The 22,105-nt window shown below is 50.4% G+C and overlaps 2 protein-coding genes across 23 annotated transcripts in view; both read right to left on the reverse strand.

Annotated features, from left to right (window-relative positions):
* Positions 1-2,495, reverse strand: part of NUP210L (nucleoporin 210 like) — a 51,861-nt gene extending 49,366 nt beyond the window's left edge. For all 8 annotated transcript variants that reach the window (XM_050931056.1, XM_050931055.1, XM_050931054.1 and 5 more), the window contains exons 1-2: positions 2,234-2,495; positions 220-356 (exon numbers count right to left, since the gene is read on the reverse strand). In XM_050931056.1, coding sequence (XP_050787013.1) covers positions 220-356; positions 2,234-2,490 — 394 coding nt within the window. In that variant the 5' untranslated portion in view covers positions 2,491-2,495. The remainder of the gene's footprint in view (positions 1-219; positions 357-2,233) is intronic.
* A 4,100-nt stretch (positions 2,496-6,595) lies between these two features.
* The window catches only part of TPM3 (tropomyosin 3), a 34,137-nt gene continuing 18,627 nt past the window's right edge, over positions 6,596-22,105 (reverse strand). For 2 of the 15 annotated variants that reach the window (XM_050930985.1, XM_050930977.1), the window contains 8 exons: positions 19,839-19,972; positions 19,002-19,119; positions 18,675-18,745; positions 17,135-17,210; positions 16,414-16,476; positions 16,095-16,164; positions 14,154-14,232; positions 12,997-13,518 (listed from right to left, as the gene is read on the reverse strand). In XM_050930985.1, the coding sequence (XP_050786942.1) occupies positions 13,515-13,518; positions 14,154-14,232; positions 16,095-16,164; positions 16,414-16,476; positions 17,135-17,210; positions 18,675-18,745; positions 19,002-19,119; positions 19,839-19,972 (615 nt within the window). In that variant the 3' untranslated portion in view covers positions 12,997-13,514. Of the gene's footprint in view, positions 7,801-7,828; positions 9,391-12,996; positions 13,519-14,153; positions 14,233-16,094; positions 16,165-16,413; positions 16,477-17,134; positions 17,211-17,763; positions 17,840-18,674; positions 18,746-19,001; positions 19,120-19,838; positions 19,973-22,105 lie in introns of those variants that run through there. The other 13 variants (XM_050930987.1, XM_050930979.1, XM_050930988.1 and 10 more) reach the window with 10 other exon arrangements.

Below are 22,105 nucleotides of genomic sequence, written 5' to 3' on the forward strand. Positions count from 1 at the left end.
GCAGTGCCCAGAACTGGACACAATACTCCAGCTGAGGCCTAACCAGCACAGAGTAGAGCGGAAGAATGACTTCTCGTGTCTTGTTTACAACACACCTGTTAATGCATCCCAGAATCATATTTGCTTTTTTTGCAACAGTATCACACTGTTGACTCATATTTAGCTTGTGGTCCACTATGACCCCTTCTTTCCCTATCATGCTGCTCTTTATCCACCTACCAAGCTCCTCAGCTATAACAACGCTGCTTAGCTTTGTGGCCTGTGTAGACTGAGTAGACAGCAAAGCTTTTTGCGAACAAGTGGTACCATTCTCGTAAATTGGCTCAATGGTGACTGTATCATGACGTGTGGAATACCTGGAAAACAGAAAGATCTGAATTCTTCTATTCTTATTTTTATTATCTGGGCAAAATAAGGGAGGTGCAGATTTTTTTCAGTATATTGCAGATGGATTCAACATCAGATGGATCTGAAACTTAGAATAAGGAAGTGTCTTAGGGAAATGCTACCCTTGGTATGAGTGAGCTGCATGCTATCGGAGAGGATATATAGGAACTGCCATATTGGATCAGACTAGGGATTCATTTAGAAAAGTACCCTGTCCCACCACAAAGGTCAGTACCAGTTGGTTCAGAGGATGTTGCAATGGACAGTTATGGAATGCCCACTCCCAGGAAATGTTTCTTCCTGACTGGCAACAGTTAGAGGTTGGCTTAAGCCCCAAGGAATAAGGGTTACATCACTTCCAAACTTTGTGCAGGTTTATTTATTTTGTCAGGAGAGGGGAGTTAGTATTCACTGTTGCCATTCTGGATATTACTGTTATCCATAAAAACGTCTAACCGCTTCTCAAATCTCCCACAAGGTTTGGTCTTACCAATATATCGCGGCAATGAGTTCTGTGGGCTAAAACCCATTGTGTCAATGACTAGTTTTGAAATTCACAAGGACCTACATGAATTATAAGGGCTCAGCAGGGTAAGGACGCCACTGAATCAGCCCTGTACCAGATCATCAGATCTGTTCCAGAGCTCTGACCAAACAAACAAACTGCCTTCCCCATGGTCCCTTCCTTCCCCACAGGCTGTGACCCCTCTAACCATCCAAAGGCTCATATGCTCCTCCCGAAGAGTGGAGCCCCACTACCCATAAAACTTACCCCAACAGGCCAAAACTCTTCTTGTTCCCGCAGAGGCTCAGCTACTCCCCTCCCCACAGACTGCCCCTGAGAAGAGATCTGGGCCCCTCTCTCCTACTCCCCCGGCCACTGCCATAGAGCCAGCTTCTCCACATCTCTCGGGGCTGGCACTCATTGAGCCTCACCCCCAAGACCAAGCTCCCTGCAGCCCAGGCCTCTCCCCTAGGACAACCCTATGTTCCCCTTTTTACCCAGGTAGGGTCTCCTCCCACCATCACCAGGCTGGGCTCCCCTACACCCAAAGGCCAAAAAGCCTGGTCCCTCCCTACCATCCATCTGTACACTGACTACCCACAGGTCTCCAAATCCCCCTGCAGCCCCCTAGACCGCGCCCTCATCCCTCCCTGAAGCCTCACCCCAGCCCCACAGACCTCATCCCCACCCCCCCTGGAGCCTCATCCCCAGCCCCATAGACCTCATCCCCATCCCCCCCAGAGCCTCATCCCCAGCCCCATAGACCTCATCCCCATCCCCCCCGAAGCCTCACCCCAGCCCCCTAGACCCCACCCTCATCACTCCCTTGAGCCCTACCCCCAGCCCCATAGACCTCATCCCCATCCCTCCCTGGAGCCCCCAACCCCATAGACCCCGCTCTCATCCCTCCCTGGAGCCCCGCCCCCAGCCCCATAGACCTCATCCCCATCCCTCCCTGGAGCCCCACCCCCAGCCCCATAGGCCCCGCCCTCATCACTCCCTTGAGCCCTACCCCCAGCCCCATAGACCCCGCCCTCATCACTCCCTGGAGCCCTGCCCCCAGCCCCATAGACCTCATCCCCATCCCTCCCTGGAGCCCCGCCCCCAGCCCCATAGACCTCGCCCTCATCCCTCCCTGGAGCCCCACCCCCAGCCCCATCCCTCCCTGGAGCCCCGCCCCCAGCCCCATAGACCCCGCCCTCATCCCTCCCTGGAGCCCCGCCCCCAGCCCCATAGACCCCGCCCTCATCCCTCCCTGGAGCCCCGCCCCCAGCCCCATAGACTTCATCCCCATCCCTCCCTGGAGCCCCGCCCCCGGCCCCATAAACCTCGCCCCCTCACCAGGAGTAGCAGCCGCCCTCGGCCCCCAGCACGAAGGGGACGTGCACGTCCCGGCTGAAGGGCAGCAGCACCTTGGGCACGTTGAGCTTGAAGGGGCGGGCGGGGCCCAGGAGGAGCAGGAAGGGAAGGAGGAGCGGCGAGGGCCGGCCGCGCCTCGGCCGCCTCATGCTGAAGACGAGGAAAGGAGAGGGGACAAGATGGCGGCTGCCGTGAGGCTCAGGTCCCGCTCGCAGGCACGCAGCCGCCACTCTGCGCATGCGCCTCTCCGTTGCTCACAGCGCGGGCGTCCGCTTCCCGGCAGCGCCTCTTTAGCTCGACGACTGCGCATGCTCTGCTAGGTTCGGGGCACGTATAGTCCCCACACTAGGCATGCGCAGGTTGCCCGGGAGGGGCGGGGCTGGCGCAGGCGCAGGCGCAGGCGCACTCCCAGTGCTAGGAGTGAGGTCCTGGCTGCAGAACTAGGTCCCAGCTGGTGGGGCTGGTGCAGGGCCAACTCGGAACGGGTGCTGAGCCCAGCATTAACCTACCCCCGGCTCTTGGGGCAGGTCCTGGCAGGCACCAGCTCCACACCAGAGGCAGCTGCCTTTGAGAATGGCAGGAAGGTCTCAGGATGAGCTAGGCACTGGGAACAGAGCGAGGAATGGGCCTGCTGCCTTATCCGAGCCAGGCGAGGCACAAGCTAGAGCAAAACGGGTAGAGAACTAGATTGCCACTCCTTGACAGCCATGAGCCAGGCCCCCCAATCATCTTTTGTTTGTTTTCCAGCTGTAAGGGCACATCCAGGGCATGGTTCTCAGTTTCTCTCCATGGTGAGGCCTAGAAATGTGTTTTTTAAATGACAGCTGAGTCTCCCCCGCTGGCGTGCCTCCAGGCACTGGGGTGTTGAGAGAGACCCCACAGCCTGGAAGTTGTGATAAAATCTTTAGAGTTGGCAACAGTTTTACCCCACCCAGCAAAAGCCAACCCCAAATGACTTGGAGCCCCAGAGCAGCCTTTAGATGTCCCCATACAGCAGGAGAAAAGCACAAGCTTGCAGAAATCAGCTGGGTTTTGGCTCTTTCCTAGTTCATTGAGTGGCAGCGTACAGTGAAGAGCTTCCATGGGTGAATACTCATGCTCCAATATGTCTGTTAGTCTATAAGGTGTCGATTTAACGCTGTAGTGTGGACCAGGCCGGAGTGTGGGAGAGGCAGAATCGGGCCCTCTGGCATGGTTTGTTAGCATGCAGGCAAAAGTGCTGGAACCAGGGGGTGCTGCTGCACTGGCTGTCTTGAAGTGGTTTCCATGATATCCAGGGTTTGGTTTGGTTCAAAGGCTCTCAGCACCCCTGCATGCAGGAGAGGTGCCTGATAGAAGGAGTACTCCTGAGGGAATTCAGTGCCAAAAAAATGAAACTTCTGCACACTGTTTTAAAATTCTGCAAATTTTGTCAATCAACATGGAGGCTCCAGGAAAGCCTTGGGGAGCACAGGCCCCTGGCTGTACGGGGTGGGAGATCACTGTGCAGCTCTCCCCCTCCCTGGGACACAAACTCAATGTTGAGGCTGCACTCAATCCTGGCACAGAACAAGGACTGGGCCAGCCCCAGAAACACCCGAGCCCTGACCTTCTGCGTGGGTCAATCTGGGTTTGGGCAGCTTAGTGGGGGGATCCATACAGGGGAAATCTGGATGCACAGGGGCTTGTTGGGAGGTTCTGGACAGGGCCACCCAGAGGATTCAGGGGGTCTGGGGTAAAGCAGGCGAGCTGCAGCACTTGTACTCACCTCCATGTCTTCAGCAGCACTGAAGGCCCCCTGCCACTGCAATCCTGGACCCCTGTGGGGACTGGGGCAAATTGCCCAACTTCCCAACACACACACACCTGGCCCTGGTTGCAACAGTAATAGGATGCTGAAGGGGGGTCCAGGAGGGCTCAGTAGTGCTGGGATCCAGGTGCAGCTAGTTGGGGCTTAGGGTGGGGAATCTGTTGGGGGTGGAACAGGTGCAAGGGGAGTGGGGCGAAGCTCAGTGGGAGGGACTAGGTATGAGGCAGTCTGGATGCACAGGGCTTGGGCAGATGCTCCCCCCCCCTGTGCATGCACAGGGGTGCAGAATTCCCCCAGCAGTAAAGGAAGCTAGGTGGAGCTTGCCACACTGGAGCAGACAACAGGGAATGTGACAGCAAACATAGGAGTCCTCAGGTGGTCAAGGATGAGGCAGTGGCAGAAATGAAATGGGTGGAGCAGCAGGGCGAAGGCTAGTGCTGCAGAGCAGGTCTATGCAGAGGCCTAGCAGTCACAGCAAGGAGCTGGAGCCAGAAGACAAGCAGAAACCAGCACAGCCTAGAAAGCCCTCTGTTCTGGATTATCATCTGCTTCCTATGCTTGCCCCAGCCAGCCTAGCTTGGACACCTACTGACTTCTCAGCTGGGGGGGGAGGGGCGGGAAGAGGAGGAGAGAGAGAGAGAAGTGTGCAGCTTTAGCCAGGGCCCTGCAGCTACACCACCAAAATTCCTTGCAGCACAATCAGGGCAGGGTCTAGCCACACCTCCCCCATTTGGCTAAGGGATTTCTTTCCTCCCCTCCCCCCTTCTTTTAAAAAGCACTTCTCCAGCTGATCAAACAAGGCTTTGGGGCTTTTATTTTTACTGTAAGCAGGGCTGTAATGAGAGGGTGCGGAGCTCTGCGGTAGGCAAGTCAGTGCAATATCTCCACAACTGCCCTTCCTAACCTGGTGCCCTATAAGCATCAGTGCTTTAGTTGTATATGCAGGTGACTGTGCCATTTGCTCCCCGTTCCCGATGTGCCTGCAATGAGGGCAGACAAGCCCAAGCTGGAAGTGTTTAGCTATGGTGGAAGCCAGCATTAAAATCTTGTTCTCATTTACTTTCCCTAACTGGATTTCTACACACACGGAGATTCTGCCTTCTTGTGCTATGAGAACAGATGGTCCTATTTAGCCCTTCCTTTTCCACAGCCATTTTAGTTCCCAGCTGGAATTTAAAGCCAGTTGTAAAATTGCCATAATAGTTGCTCCTTATATTTTATTAGACTCCTGCATAATGCAGCTACTGTTTAGTCAGGGCTAAGGGCTAGAGAGGAAAGCTACTCCCTATGATCTGTCAGTGCTGCTGCTCAGGCAGTAGATGTCTCCCTTAAATTTGAGAGAGGATGAAACACATGGTACAGGCCCAGGCTAACAGGAGAGAAAACCCACAGAGCTAAGTTAGCCCTATAACTACAACAGATCAGAGCTCTTTTAAGAGTTCGAAGAACTTCTAAAATAAAAGGTCTCACTGGAAATAGTTACATGTTTCAGGAAAGAAAAGTTGTTCTAGCTTAAAATATTTGGCAGGAGCAGCCCCCTCTGTTAAAATCCTCACACCAGACATTATTGAATAGGTTTAGGCTATACATTAAAAGGAAGAAAGTGAGATGTAGGTAGAAAAATGCAAAGTGAAGTGGGAAGCTGTTTTTTCCTACAGGATGAAAAACAAACATGGGGCAGGGGAAAATGGGTTAAGATTGAAACAGCAGTCCTTCACTCCGGCACTTTCTTACAAGCCTAGAGCTGTCCTCTGCCATGCATGTAGAAAGTTGCATACAGCAGCCATTTTAGTTAACATTTCTTCTAGCAGTAGGGATCAGGTAGTTCCACTCCCTTTCCAAAGGTAGTTGGGCTCTCTTTTTGCAGGGAGTGTTGGAAATATTCCAAGGGGAGCTGAACTCTGTCCCTTATGGAGTTTGATATTTGAACAGGGTTTGCAGGAGTGGTGGGTTTGTCTTGTGCCTTAAAACACAAACTGCTGAAAAGAGTAAAAGGTTTGATAGCTACCTGAGCTCAGATTTGGTACCTAGAAAAGGTAGGCTTTGGGGCAGGGGGCTAAGCTTGACCTTGTGGAAGGTACAGCCCGTGGGAAGAGGGATGGATTATAGATCGTTGTAGCTACAAAGCTTGCTCTCCCTAGAGAGCTCACTGGTGGAAAGTTCTAGTCTGGCACCTTGCTTTGATTACTGACTCTGGGTGCAGAGGAGTTTGAGAGTCATTATAGTTACCAGCTTATCTGGAAAAGCCAGTGCAAGTAAGTTAATTGTCCATCTAACTGCTTACCTGTGTCCAGATGCCCCCTTCCCCCCCAGGTCAAATGGAACCTGGAAGTAACTTACAGAGCATCAGCTGATCTAGCAGCACCAAGCAGGCTAGTCTTAGCAACTGGTAGAGCCCCACTGGAAGTTCTTATCTGGGGCTGTGGTCAGCTGCAGTTGATGGGAGGAGAACCAGTGACTGGTTCATGCACATCCCCATCCTTAGAAACATGGAGGCGCCTGTGGGTGTATAGCAGCTTTATTTTAATCAAAGCCCATTACGTCTAAAACCAGCATGGTGGGAATGGTTTTTATTTCAAAAGACAATATAAGACAGTTGTCAATTTTAGTATCAAAACACGTGATATAGGTTGTCCTCTAACTGGCCCCATAAACCAACGCAACCAATGAGCCTCTCTCAAGCCTAAGCTACACAATGCAAACCTCACGCAGATCTCACTACTGTGCCTCACGAACAGAACTTCAGAAATGCACTGCAATGTGGCTTGGACCTGATTCAAGACAATAAGAGCACTCCTGGGTAACGGGGGACTGAAGGGATCCCCTCAGTGTAAGCAAAGCTCTTCACAAGAGGCAGTTTTATACATGAGCTGTTACAATGGATCAGCAATGAGTGATAAAGCTCAGTGCAATAGCACTTCGTGAAGGCAGATTCACACCCAGTGGCAGCAATGGGTTAGAGGGGCTGCCTGCTTCTCTAGTCAATGGCCACAGGGGAGGGACTGGCACACACAGGGCCAAGAGGCCCATGTGACTAATTCTTCCATTCATGAGTGTTCAAAGAGAACAGGTTTGGTCTTTTAAAAAAAGAAAAGAATCTCCTCTTTGCTCCCACAGCTCTGCCATGCAAGGAGAGAAGCTTTAAGGCTGAGAAACTGAAGGCCGTTTTTGGGCCATCTGCTCCTGCAAGAGTTCCCGTTCTGACAGGATGTATTAGTGCCCAGCAGAAAGGACCCCTGCATTCCTAGCCCGGCTACTCAAACTTAACACCCAGCACCAGAACTGTCCCACCCCCGCTTCTCCCCCAGCAGTGGGGCAAACGGGACCAGAGCTGATGAGCAAGAGGTTAATATCAAATTTTAAAGCCAACCGCTTTTTAGGCGCCCCTGGTGAGCCCAAGAGTTATTTGGAATGTTTACAATGGTTGCTACAAAAGGTAGTTACAAAATGTGTACATCTCTCACGTTCTCCAGACATTATTGCATTTTTTGTATTTCCCTTAATGATGCTGTTTAAGGCTCTGCCCAACCTGGTGACCTTTAACCCTGAGGTGACTTGGCAGAAGTTGGTTTGGTTGAATTGGCAAGAGAAAGTAACCCTTGGGGTTAGAGGGCAGCTCTGGCTGGGCTGGCCCCCAGCGAGGTGCTGGGTGGGGCAGAGGCGATGGCAGGGATCATTTACATGTCGTTCAGATCCAGCAGGGTCTGGTCCAGCATTCTTTGCGTGCAGAGATGTTCCTCTTTGGTAGATTTCAGTTTATCTAGTGGGAGGAAGAGTTAGACAGTTACCAGTCACATAGGTATAGCCCTTGCTGAGACCTGCATTAATTCTTTCCCAGCACACTGCTGTGGTTAGCTCATTAGATTTTGGATGCAGGGCCAATTGCAGCCACAAGCTGTGGAGTTACTAGTGTTGTTCCTGGCCTCTGCCTCTTGAAATGCTGGTGCTTCCTGAGCAGCAAGATCTCCAGCCAGTACTTGGCATGCAGATGTGGCAGACTGAAGCTAGCCTCCCCCAGATCTCCCATTGCTTCAACATGATGCCTCTTACATTTCCAGATCTGAAAACACAGATAGTGGCTTCGTTTGCCCAATGGTAACTTGGGGAGACTGCTGCAAACCCAAGCCAAAACATAATGGGCAATTCCTTTCAGCCACAGCCTAACTGGCCCCCCTCCAGGTGATCACATGGCAGATGTTAAGAGCCTGGTCAGAAAGGTCATGGGACCACCTGCTAATAGCCAGACTGACAGCAAGCCTCACATCTAAACACAGCACCTCTTCAGGGTGGCAAAGAGCTTGAGGAAGGCGAGACTATTCTAGGTCAACAGCAGGCAGTGGGCTAGCAAGAGCTTGGGATGCTGGTAAGTCTGCCCTAGAGGCTAAAAATGTGTTTCAGAAGCCAGAAAAATCTATATTCCAGAGCTGACCAGGGGTCTGGATCAGTCTTATTCCAAGAGTGGCCCTGACATAACATGCAGGACCACTTCACATGCTGTTGAGAGGCAGCTCTGCCCAAGACACACATGGACCACAGGCTCTCTCCTGAGCAGGCTCTCAAGGGGGATAGTTCCAAGCTTACGCAGGCTTTGCCACTACAGCGACAGCAGCCACAGCCTCCAACTCAGCAAGTCCTTGGACAACAGCAGCTCACTCCCAAGAGGCTTCTCCACACCCCAGGCCACATGGTCTTAACAGTGACCAGGCTTCTCCACAGGCCTTCTGGATGGAGCTTGGCTTTATGAAAGCAGCACAAGTTTTCATTTTGTCTTACAGACCACAAGGTCAATGGTTTATTATCATTAGAAACAGCCATCAACCCATGCAGCAGGACATCCTACAGACATTCAGCATATAGTAAGTTGGTCAGTCACAGCACTTACAGATGTCGGATATTGTCAAAAGCAGCATCTACAGCAACTCATCTAACAGACAGGTCTCCAATGTAGCCAAGCCCCCACATCACACCTGACTGTTAGAGCCAGAACAGCAGCCCCCAGGGACTCCCCACTGCACTATCAGTGAGACTGCCCAGAATGATCAGACTCAGGAGGAATTACAGTCCTTGGGAGGTTTATGCATGGAGAACAGAGGTTACCTTTTGAAAAAAATAAGAACATTAGAGGATAGACTTTAGCTGCCTCATTAAATAGCAGTAATTGCACAAAATCTGCTAATCTGCCAGTCTGTTAAGAATGATCAGATTTCACTGTGGTCCACAGCACTGGTGCTCACAGTAAGCTTGTTTAGTGTCATTAGTGGGCCACCTTCTCAGTCACACAGATCATGCAGCGTTAACTTCAGCTCATTAGAGAGCAGGCGATTTCTCTCAAGCTGGCTGTACAGGCGCTCTGCATCAGCAACAGGAGGATTAGGGGAAACAAGAGGAAGAGAAAAAGAGAAAGGGAAAGTTAGTAGAGTACCAAGATGAGCAAGTCATACAACCTGTCCCTAACATGGGGCATTCTGAGGATAAGTCCCAGCTTGCTTTTACAGCCGGAGGCATGGAGACAGAATGAGACCAGCACTGCCTACTTGCTTCTCAGCTCAGAAAACCTGTGGTAGAAGCCAAGTGTGGCCAGATTAGAAGTCCTACTGAGGGACTATGGAGGCATAGGAAGGAAGATGGATTGTCCCTGGAAAATGAAGCCTGAAGGGTAATGTGTGTTCTTTATGCCCAGGAACAGGAGAGCCTTTGGATACACCCTCGACTCTGAACAATTCAGAAAGCACATGGCTAGATCAAGACTAGCATTCAGGCAATCCCGCTGCTTGCAGTGCAGCTATGTGACTAGCAACTGACGGGCACTGGGAGCTTCCCCAGCAACCCTCAGAAAGGAGGTGGGACAGCAGCCACAGTCCAGGACTGTCAGTAAGTCACGCTTAGCAGCTCATGATCAGTTTATAACACGGACACAGGACCAAAAGCCTCACCTGCTTTCAAAGCTAACAAGCTCAGAGATGGATCCCAGGCCCCTGCTGCTGACACCACCGAACCAACAGCAGGATGATCAGCCACAGGAGTGCCAAGGGAGACCTGCCAGCCCTGCACCCAGCTGCACCAGACAGATGGTGGAAGTCTCAGCACAAGGGTCCGATCTTCTCAAGTAGTAGCCTGCCAACTTTCCAACACCAGACAAGTGGGCTCCAGAGCCATGTGCTTTCAGAGCAAAACTAGCCAAGCTAACTGCCAGACCAGCCCTGTGGGTAGCAAGAGAACCCAGCTCAGGCATAGGCCCTTCCCAGTAACCTAACAGGCCTCACTCACTGCTTTCCTAAGTCCCTCTGATTAAACACCCTCCCAGCCACACACAGGACAGTCATCTTTTGACAGACTGCCTCAAGGGAATCCTGGGCTCTTGGTACTACCTCTTGCTGGGGGAAGGGAGAATGGAGGGGCCATGGGTTTGTTCAGCTCCACCATATCATTAAGATCACACAGGTACACACTGGTCAGGAGATGCTGCTAGCTTAGTCCAAGTGTAAGCCCTTAAGATGTGGCCCTTGCAAGAGATAAGTCAGCAGGCCTGACAACTGCCTGCTCCTCCTAGTCCCACTGAAACCCCTCCCCAAGAATGGAATTCCAAGTTCCTGGCAGTGTCCCAGTGTCAGTGGGAAGTCACAAGCTATCCTCTGCTCACCTCCTGAATCAAGCAACATGCTTCAGGGGGAACCTTTCTCGGGGTTTACAGGTGTTCTCTGCCCTCAAACCTGCTCTTTGTTCTAATTAATCTTCAGCCTAATGTTAGGACATGAAACCATCTCCATTATCTTGATGATGGCTCTGGCCTGGACAGCCACTGTGGTAACCTCAGCAGATGGCAGCAGCACAAGAACACGCCAGTTTAGTTAATTGGAGTCTCTGTAGACTCTGCACCTGGAACCAACAGCCAGTTCCCCAGGGACAGGATGTCTGGGGTGGGGGCATGTTTGTTGTGTGCTCTGGGTTTTCTAAAGACTGTTCTACAGTGGGCCTCTAAGAGAGGAGCCTAGACTGCAGGTCCCAGCCCACTGACCCCCCCTTTCTTGGAGCAGGATGGGGAGCTGGAACCTGACCATTATTGCTGCTTGCTGAGACCCACTCTGTTCTGTTTCAAGGCAGTCTGGGATCCTGGCAGCTGCCACTGCAGCCCTTGGTTGGGCAGGCTGGTCACCTTGGTGAGCAAAGCATGAATATGTAATGCCAGTGTGAGTGTAACAGCCTTGAGCAGTGGAGCCAGAGAAGGGCTTTCATGTGACTGTCCGAGCCATCTCCATACGGGGGAGCAGAGGAAGGAACCAGAGAGATTTCCACCCAAGTTCATTTACGGCCCAGATCCAACAGAGGAGAATTCAGCAGCTGGACAGTACTTGGTCTTGAGCCCATGATTTCAGCCAGACTGTTTGGTCTGAGACACCCCCAGCCTTGCAAGGGTGGCCCTGAGGTTCTCACCAGCACTGCAGGAGGCTCTCTAGTCACTGACAGCTCTCTGCAGAGAACTGCTGAGCCCAGCCCTCATATTAGCCTGCCTATGCGGGTGCCAACAAAGCTGGTTGGACCACAAAGCTTTCACAACCCCAGGTCAGGAATTGCAGCACCCAAACATCCATTTCTAACACTACTTGCAGGTGTTATCTAGCTGACTGGCAGGGAAGGGGCCTGCTGACACCCCAGTCCCTGGTTGTTTCAATTTACATTGAAGAGGCAGACCCCAGGGGAGCCACTTGGAGCTGTAGATTCCGATACAAGTGGCTGTTCCTTGGCCTCCCAGCCCAAAGTGAGAATGTTTAGTTCAAGGGCAGGAAGCAGGGACACTTAACCTCATCCCTTCAGGAGTGGCAACATCAGACAAGCAGGGAATGTTTCCAAGGGCAAAGATTTCAGTGTGATGACTAGTCACTTGTGCTTTGACACCGGGGCAGTTGGAGAGGTGTTTGAGAGAAGCTAAAGGAGGTTTCCATGAAGCTTACAAGGCATCGTGAAAGTGTCTTCATACGACGCAACATGAAAACTTCAGCATCTTAGAGCTTCAAGGTACTACAGCTGCATCCCAACAAGTCAGCATGTAGCCTTGTCAGCAGGGACTCTGCTTGCACAGCTCCTTGCAATGGTACCATCCTGACTGGGTGCTGCTGTAATCAAGCTGAGTGAACTGGAAGGGGCTACACAGCTGAAGAGTGGAGAGAAGTGAGAGCAGGCTGGGGCAAGTCTTCTGAACTACAGAGCACCTGGCCTCAGTTACCAAGATCTGGCTCATGAAGGGTTATGTTTGGACATTACACCAGGACAAAGTGAAACAATCTGAGGAACAGGAAAGGAGAGAGATCTGGTGAGCCACAGTGGGCAGCAGACATGATGAGGTCAGCCTGGGTAGTGTTCACAATCCCAAACATTCTAGTAACTTGTGTAAATCAAGTGACATGCCAGTATGCAGCATGACTGGTTCCTACCACCAGCTGTGAACCCAGCACACTACATTCCAGGGGAAGATTCCACAATACCCCATATCTGCTGTTGGAACACTTCAGGCAAGAGGCATGCATGGATTTCCTCCATTAGCTTCTAGACCCCTCAGCTTGACAGGTGGAGATTTTGCACTACAGAAGCTGGGATCTTGGTCTCCACACAGACTGAATTCAGAGCAGCCACTGGTACAGTTTTAGCACCTGACCAATCCTGTCCAACTGCAATTCAGTTTTTTCCTGTGTTTGTTGGCTTTTGCATCCAGCCAAGTGGCTCACTGATCAGGGTAAAGCAGACAAGGTGTATGTAGTGACTTTACAGTAAGCCAGCATTTGACTGCATCCTGCAGGGGAATGAGATGTGAAAGCCATTAGTTACCAAGACCAGGATGCAAACACAGCTTCAGGTTTCCTGCTGCAACCCCAAGGAACCATTCAGTCCTTATGGAGCACGCAGCACTTGGTATTGTTTGCAGATACGCAATTCAGACATGTGAGCCAAGAACAGACAACAGCAGGAAGAAAGAATTTAGTGCATCTAATGTCTATATTCCACTGACATGGGGGAGTTACACGGGTCTGTCAGGCAGCAAGTGTAGAAATCCATTTCTCAGTCGCACCAGCCATTTCACTCACCATCAATGTATACATCAAGTTGTTCCTTAGAGTGACATCATGCTCAAGGAATAGCAAGTACAAAAGGCACTTTATGACTCTACATGAAATATGCAGATGAGAACAAAACCCCTCAGCCCCTGTCCACAGACATACTGAAAAGGCAGCCCCTCTGAGCACAGCAGTGTCTGGCACAATAGGTCATACAGAGGAAGCTTTGTTTGAGAGCAAGTGCAGCACAACTGCTCCTGAGTTTCAGTGCATTCAGTGTTTATTCCCAGGGATGCCCTGCACACAGGCTAACTGAACAAGGGCACTGGAATTCAGAGAGTAGCAGAAAGAGCACAAGTGAAGGGTGCAGATGCAGAACAAGCCACCAAGCAGAGAGGCAAATCCAAAGTGGAGTTTGGAATCAGATTTATCTGTATGAAATAGAAAAGGAGACATTTGTTTTAAGAGGCCCTTAGGGTCTGTACACAGCAAGTTTGGGTTTATGGCCCTTTCAGATGTTAGAAACAAGGATGCTTACTTCTGAGTGAGTATCAGCCCCTTCCTTGGTTAGTGGGCGAGGGAGCATGCAGAGTCCACAACAAGCCACAAAGTGAGTTATAGTAAACTAGTTTTGGCTACTTCCAGAGCAGTTTATGGATCTTCTCAATCCCAGGATCACGTATCTGATATTTGACTAGCACTAACTGCAGCCTCTGCCACACTAGATCTTGCAAAACAATGGCACATTGTCACTCCTGCAGGAAGCCTTCTCTGGAGTAACTGGGAACAGCATTACTTGGCACAGATTAAATGAATTCACGCCCATCCCGGTTCATTCCAAGCTAGCCCTGCGTCATACTAGTATTGTACATGCACATCACAATTTAACTCAAGAGTTAGTCACAGCATGCTGACAGACACTGCTGCATTAATCTAGAGGCAGAGACCTGCAGGAAATACTACCAGTCTTCTGTGTAAGTTAGCAATCACAGCAAACCAAGCAAGTTCTCGCTGTTTAGCAGAGGCAGAGCATAGGCAAACACCACCACAGCCAGCTGATATTTACATGGAAGTCATATCATTGAGGGCGTGGTCCAATTCCTCACTAATTGCTTTGTACTTCAGTTTCTGGGCATAGAGCTCATCTGAAGAGGTTTGGAGGAGAACAAAGGAAACAATAAGGCAGGCAGAGGAATAGTCCAAATACCCAGAGGCAGGAAATGCAGCATGGAATCCAGGAACAGGGGAAAGTGAAATTGGAAGTGAAAAAGCTGCTACTCAATGACATTGGGAACCCATCTCTCCAGTTTGTTTAGAGACAGGACTAGGTTTGGTATAGTTTAATCAAGTGCCTTGCAGATTACAAATACCAGTTCCTTGAGGAGCAGGGCCAATAACTTCAAAGCAATGCAGCTTGAGGTGACTCAAGGGTCACCTGACTGACAGGATCTGCAGTAACCAATGATGAGGGGTGTAAGCAATGAAGCAAGAACCACTCCCCACCCCATTTTGTGGGGGCGCTGAACTGGTTTTCCCAGCTAGAAGGCAGAGATCAGCTAAGTGAGTATTTTCATCTTAGTTTCAATATGAAACCCCTAGGTTACCATGCTTACTGGCTTTAGTCATCTAGTCTTCAGATGTAGGGACTTGCCATTACAGACAGCATGTACAATTAGCAGGAGAAATCCTAGCATGCAAACCACACCTGTGTTATCTAATCAGCTGGAGAAAGCTAGCAGACTACCTCCCTAATTGGAGGCCTGGAATTCAGTCTTAGAGTTTTAGTATTGATCTTGCCAGCTCCACTTAATTCCAAGGGAATAGGAGTTCTGGCTACAGTACAGCTGCTAGAGTTCTACAGAGTGCCCAGAGGACCATGTCTTTTTCAGTCTTAAACTAGGTCACTTCAGCAGCAGGCTTGTAGATCAGAGCCAACTGTCTCATGATCAATATGTTTTGAGTACTGCATGCAGAGAGATTTTTGCACTTGTTGTAATGAAGTTAAGCTTTCCACTGGATAACTGGCTTACCATAAAACATCAGCCATGGAAACAGATCTAGAAAGTACAGCTAAGGTGGCACTAGTCACTGTACTGACAGAATGATTTCTAAACTGAAGCTAGCTTTGCAAGAGTCGAGCTCTGATGTAGCCAAGAAGCTAGTTAGACCCAAGTCTTCACCATTTTGAGCTCCCAAAAAGCTAGGAAATCAACAGAAGACTCAGACTGCTTAAATCACTGGGTGAGGGCAGGCTGAGTTGTGGCCTTCCTCCACCCTTCAGGACAGATGAAGTCTCAACTATGTCTTTCCACAAAGAGGAATTTAGTTTTAGGATAGTGCTGAAGACCAGAGAGCCATTCCATGTGTTAGGAGCTGCTGTACTCCATAAGCAAAGGCTTAATGGGTCTAGTATGACTACTTGCTTGCACCTGGTCCTAACATATGCCATAGATTTCAGCTGCACTAATCTGACCAACATCCTGTCCTGTCCCTACCTACTGAGGTTCTCAGAATGCTGTACAATAGCCTTTCCCCAACCCCACTCCAGAAATTTCAGGATAACTCGTTTGAGTCTGACCACACAAATGCATTTTAAGCAACAAAATGCAGGAAAATCCCAGCTGCTTTGTCTGGAGTGGTCAGGTGACACCTGAGTGCCAAGCAGCAATCTAGGAACATGTCACACCAACACTTATTCAGCCTCAGTGCAGAGACTGAGCTGGGCTGTTTAACAGTAGATACCAGGTCCAGAGTAACTCAGCAGCTCTAACTTAAGCTCATACCACTTGACATCAGCCAGCAGGCTGAACCAGAGCAGGCCATGCCCATAAAGTGAGTAATCAAGAAGAGAAGAGGATTCTCATCAGGGTAGCTTGTCTGCTCCCTCCCATAAGCTCCAGCACCACCCCGCCCCATGGCAGCTGGGGCAATAGACTCAGCTGGCCCATCTTGAGTGCTCTTTGCCACTCTCTGGGTTTTATCTGGCATCCCAGTCCCCAAAACACACCTTCCAAGTCATCAATGGTCTTCTCCAGTTTGGCTACTGATCGTTCAGCAAATTCTGCACGGGTCTCCGCCTGACAGAAAACAGAGCCAATTAATAGAGGGCTCATCTGCAGTTCTTCACTTTGAATCCGTAGCCGCATGGGGCCATGAGACTGATCTCAGAGTCTACCACAGTGAAGTCAAGCTAAGACTGCCAGCCTCAGAATGAGGTGCCCCATCCTGGCATCTGGACTGATGGCTGACAGCCCCTTTCAAGATGTTTATCCAAATCCCACACCCCTGGGAACATGCTTTCCGACCCTGGAGAAGTGGCCACTCACCTCTTTGAGTTTGTCTGTCAGGATCTTGATTTCCTCTTCATATTTATCTTCTTTTTGAGAGTACTGTGGAAGAGACAGAGTCAAATCCCAGCACCACTAACTGCCTCCCACAAATAGGTCCTGAAGTCCAAGAGTCACTAATCCAGACCTCAGCTGCAGAGGGGAGGTTGGGGGCTCACTCTTACACCACAACACAACATTCCTGCCTGCAGATGCTGCACTAAGTGGGCCAGCCACAGGGAGGCTGGCCCAGCACAGTAATTCACACCATGCTTATTCACACACAGGTGGTTAGGAAACCAACCCCAGACCATGTGTCTGACATGCAGCATTAGGCACATGGATGAATAAGTCTGCTTCACAGCCAGGCAGCCAATGCCTTCCACTCATGTTGGAAGTGATGCTTCCCCTCCAACCTTGGAGCAGCTTAAGACAAGGACCACCACTGCACAGATCCACCAACAGACATTGGTCCAATGGGAGATTACCTCACTCACCTTGTCTAGAGACAAATGAGTCAGACTGACACGCATGACTACTAGCTCTGCACTTCAAACCACTGGCATGCCCATGTCTGCAGCTCCCAGGGACTCAGCCTCATGCAAAGGCCATTACAAGTACTACAGACCAGGGAGCGTTCCCATCTCTCTGGGTGCTCTTTAGCCAGGAGGCCCATGCAGGAGTGCCTGCAGGCTTCTGGCCCTTTGCAAGGCAGCCCTACCTTCTCAGCCTGAGCCTCAAGAGACTTGAGATTGTTGGTGACATTCTTCAGCTCCTCCTCCAGCTCGGAACATTTACTGTGGATGTTTTAAAAAAAGGCAGGAGAGAAGGAAAGAAAAGTGGGAGGGAGACAACACAGGAGAGAGATGAAAAAAGTGAATCCTTGTGCAGAGAAGACTGGAGAGCTCTTTAGGAGACAGATCTCATGTGACCACACCAGGTGAGATTTCACTTCCAGGCTGTCAGGAGAGTTTACAGGCAGCTTTGTAGGAAGTGAACACCCACACAGGCATTTACTAGACACCTATCCTCAATCCTTGTACACACTATAGCAAAAGCAAGGCCTTAAAATGGAGCAGCTAGAGCTGGATGCAGATTTATGCTGGACCCAAAGTCTTGCATGTAAAAAACTGAACATTAGTAAGTAATCTGTGGGAAGGGAAGCTGTTCTGCTACGGGGCAGCTGCAGCTGCCACCTGCTCAGAGAAAGGGAGGTTCGCCAGTCAGCAGGAGAGAATAGAGCATTCCAGAAGTGAGAAATGAAGGAGAGATGCTATTAAGGAGCAGAGGGCAGGAGTGTGAGGAGGAGGCCACAAAGCCTGTTTGACACTTTAAGGGAAGGGTTAGTACCTTTTCTTCGGCAACAGCCAGACACTTCACATTCTGGTCCATCAATCGAATCTGCTCATCCAGTTCCCGGCAACGACTGTTAGGGATGATCACATGATGGCACAAGCCAGGCAAGGGGGCAAAGGTCAAAAGGAGCACCAACATCACAAACAAAGCCAAGCCAAAAAAGAGGGAAGGGAAGGGGAAAAACACAAAGAAGTCATGGTCACGACATGCACGTCTGGGTGGGAAACACAACTGTACTTGCTGTACATGCATACAAGTGATTGTTATACAAGGCCTAAATGACGCAACAGAAAGGCCCTGACTTCCCCCTTAAAGATCAATTAAAGCAGCCACACTTGAGGAAATAAAGGCCCTTACATTGCATCTGTGCATTTTCTGGATAGAAGTTACCCAGCGACTCAATGCTCTGTTCGAGATCAGACTCGGGCACTGATGTTCCATGGCTACCAGTGCTGCTTTAATTCCCTGTCCAGAGGGACTTTGCACAATGCACCCTACTGCAATTACATTTGCCTCAGTGTCCCACAGCGATTTCCAGATAAGCTAATAGACCCCAGCTGCTCTAGTGACCAACAGAGCAGTGCTGGTGAAATGAACTAGACTTAGAGGGACCCTCTGATCCTGCTGGTACAAAGTCACTCCATGCAAAGAGGTTGGGCATCTCCATTACAAGGCAAACACTCTGTGATACGTATATCACACTCCATGCCCCCACATCAGAGACCAAGTGTTCATTTTCTCCTGGTACAAGTGAGACAGATCAGGGGAGTAACAGCATCTTTGGCAGAAGAGCTAAACCTCAGTCCACACTTCAGGCCTTGTTTAACAAGGTTTGGGAAGTTTCAGTCATGTTAGTTCCCATGCAGAGGGAATCATGCAGATGGTTCCAAAGCAAAAACACTCACGACTCTGCAAGCTCAGCCCTCTCCTCAGTGCGCTCCAAGTCTCCTTCAATGATCACCAGTTTCCGGGCAACCTAGAGGAGAGAGAGCCACAGATAGTTGATGAGGCAAGAGTTTCATTCTCTGGGAAGGAGCTCACAATGGACTCTGCTGGCCTGAAGCCCAGCTGACCAATTTCTTTACAAGAAAAGGACAGCATGACCTCAGCTGGGTGAAACACCAACTCTTAGTGCTCACTCAGGAAAGCACTTCCCACATCAGGATCCATTAGGAGAGCTACCTTGCACCTGGGTGAAGCCAAGTGGGGTTAGATAGCTTTGAGAGCCTCACCTCCTCATACTTCCTGTCAGCCTCTTCTGCAATGTGTTTGGCCTCCTTGAGCTGGATCTCCTGCAGTTCCATCTTCTCTTCATCCTTCAGGGCTCTGTTTTCAATCACTTTCATGCCTCTGCGCAAGACAAGAGGAAATGAGGTGATGTACACAACTGACCTTGAACTGGCATGTTACCCACTACAATGCCTTTATGAAAGTCTGTTCTTGATGCAGGGCTGACAGCAGCCAGGGGTTTATACCTAACCTTTGTATTAGGGGTCACAAGGAAGTTTAGCCTCATCCAGCAATGTTCCAGTTCAGTCTAGCATTGACTCAAACTAGGACATCTCTGGAGAACGTCAGGCCATGTCTACACTACCACTTATGTCAGCAAAACTGGTGTCTCACAGGTGTAAAAAATACAATCCCTTAAGCAAGTTTTGCTGGCATAAATGGCAGCATGCACAGCACTGTTGGCAGAAGAGCTTCTCCTGCTCACAAAAGCAGCTCACCAAGTGGCAGTAGCTATACTGTGTTGATGGGAGAGCTCTCCTATCAGCAAAGAGAGCTACACAGGCAACCTTATAGCAGGGCAGCTGTAAGCTCACTCATGTACACATGGCCTAAAGCCCCACCCAAAATGTTAACCTCTTTTCTACACAGAGAAAGACATGGCAAGTGCTGAGGCAAGAGGCTGATCTCCCTTAGTCTGCAGGGAGGACTATTATGTGGGTTAAGCCATGTCCATTGCTGTTCCCCACCCCCATGTCTCCACTATGCATCTGCAATATCTGTGTAGAACCAGAGAGGAGTGGTATCTGCAGGAAGTCTCTTGTTTCTGTAATGCAGCTCACCTTTCACTCTCATCTGCAGCTTTCTCCGCCTCCTCCAACTTCTGCAGAGCTGTGGCAAGACGCTCCTGGGCTCGGTCCAACTCCTCCTCTACCAGCTGGATACGGCGATTCAAGGATGCAACTTCTGCCTCAGCCTAGAGAGTTGATCACACCATGAGCTAGTCTACAGTGGGTCTAGCACTTACAGTAAGGGAGGGCTCCTGGGATCAATTTCCCATTCTGCCATTGACAGATGAAAAAGGAAAGCAGTGCCACATCTTTGACAGGCGGAGTTTCATGCAGTGATGCTGCTCCACACAAGTTCCCAGCATATCACAAAGAACTAGGACTTCAGCTCAAGCAGACTTGTGACACGTACCCGCCCAACTAACCTCTGCCTGCACAAATATTAGATCTGCCAGAGCGTTTCCAGTTAACCAGAACTTTGAGAGGCCAACACTACTTCCTTTATCCTCAACAGCAGCCTATCATTCCATGAAGGCTGCAGCCAGCTGTTCTACGCAGGAAACTAGTGCCATAGCTGTGACTCAGTGTGGCTGGAGGAAAGTTCCAAGCAAGTCAGCAACTGCAAGTTTATCTGAACCATGTTTGGAGGAGACAGCAGCTCTCTGGGATCCCCTGACCATGAGGGGCAGCACCAGACTTCCTGGGCTGATCGCTGTGCTCAGGCCAGCCAGTGTGTCACTGCCAGCCTCGAGACAGGTTTCCAAGGACATCTTGGAAACTCTCAACAGCAACTTGATTTTGCTCAGTAGTTTAGCAGGAATTTGGAGCTAGAGGGTAAGTTGGGGGATATCCTGTCTCCAGAACAGTTCTTTGGGAAGGGAATTCTACACCTATAGCAACAACGCAGCCTTTAGTTTCAGAGTCAGCCTCTCAATATGGGCTAGTGAGGAGCCACTGCAGCTATAAAAAGCTTTAGGCCTGGTCTTCCTGTAGGCCGTGGGTCAGGCTAGCTCCAGCACTCAGAGTGTGAACAGTTTCATGCCCCCTACGCTGGCTGGACTAGCCTAACCCCCACTGTAGATCCTGCTAGGCTGGCAGAAGAATTCCTCCATTGACCACCTTGCTGCCTCGGAGGTGGGTTTACTACAACGACAGCAAACCCTTCCATTGCTAGAGAATCAACAGCCACTGCACTGCAGCTGGGCCATAGCGCATAATCCAAGATCAGATGGTCACCCAGGTCTATGTTGTGAAAAGCCAACTGGGAGCCTGGGAAAGGGGTTCACTTGAACTTTTGCTCTGTCAGCAGGGAGATTTGGATCTCCATTCAAATCTAGGCACGTTGCTTTGATAGCCGCAACAGTTATGCAAGCGATTCCTCTAGTGCTAGACATGCCTTCTGGGCTGCTGTGACACCGCAGGTAGGTATCCTATGAACATTACACCCAGATGAACTAGTACCCTGGGCCAATGCCCATTCCTCCCCTCCCCAATCATGGGGGGTCTCCACAGCTTATGGATGTCTGCTTGCCACATAAGGCAGTAATAAGAACCCTCCCCATTACCTTAGGCAATCCGATTTCTTCCCAGTAGCTTAGGGTATGGCTACACTTGCACTTCAAAGCGCTGCTGTGGCAGAGCTTTGAAGTGTGAGTGTGGTCACAGCACCAGCGCTGGGAGAGAGCTCTCCCAGCACTGCCCATACTCCACATCCTCTATGAGTGTAGCTTGCAGTGCTGGGAGCCGTGCTCCCAGCGCTGCGGCACTGATTACACTGAGGCTTTACAGTGCTGTATCTTGCAGTGCTCGGGGGGGGTGTTTTTTCACACCCCTGAGCACGAAAGTTGCAGTGCTGTAAAGCGCCAGTGTAGCCATGGCCTTAGAAGTTGCGCTGAGAGGAAGAGCCACCAAGGAGCTGCAGCTCACTTCAGTGCAGCACTAAGGAGCCTGGCAGGACCTTTACATTTGAAAGACCCTAAGCACCACATGTAACAAAACAGCCTGCAGGTTGATGAGGCTTTGAAGGAAGCCAACTTGAGCCTGGGGGAGGAGCAGTGCTGTACCAGCTGAGCAATGGAAAGAAGCCAGCATTAGAATAGGGCTCGATATATTTGGAGTAAAAGCTCAGACAGGCCATTCAGCTCTCCTCCTTGGCTGGACCATTACAGAGCTGCATGGTGCCCTGATGAGCAGCGGAGAGGCCAGTACCATCCAGTGGCAGGGTTCAAGGAGTGCATCATGGGAAAGGGACCTCCCTAGGTGAGCACTTCCAGGCAAGTTGACCCCCAAGCCTCTTCTGTGGAGTTTTGCACAACTGATGC

The sequence above is a fragment of the Gopherus flavomarginatus genome, chromosome 20 (genome assembly GCF_025201925.1).
Source record: "Gopherus flavomarginatus isolate rGopFla2 chromosome 20, rGopFla2.mat.asm, whole genome shotgun sequence".
In the NCBI taxonomy this organism is placed as follows: domain Eukaryota; kingdom Metazoa; phylum Chordata; order Testudines; family Testudinidae; genus Gopherus; species Gopherus flavomarginatus.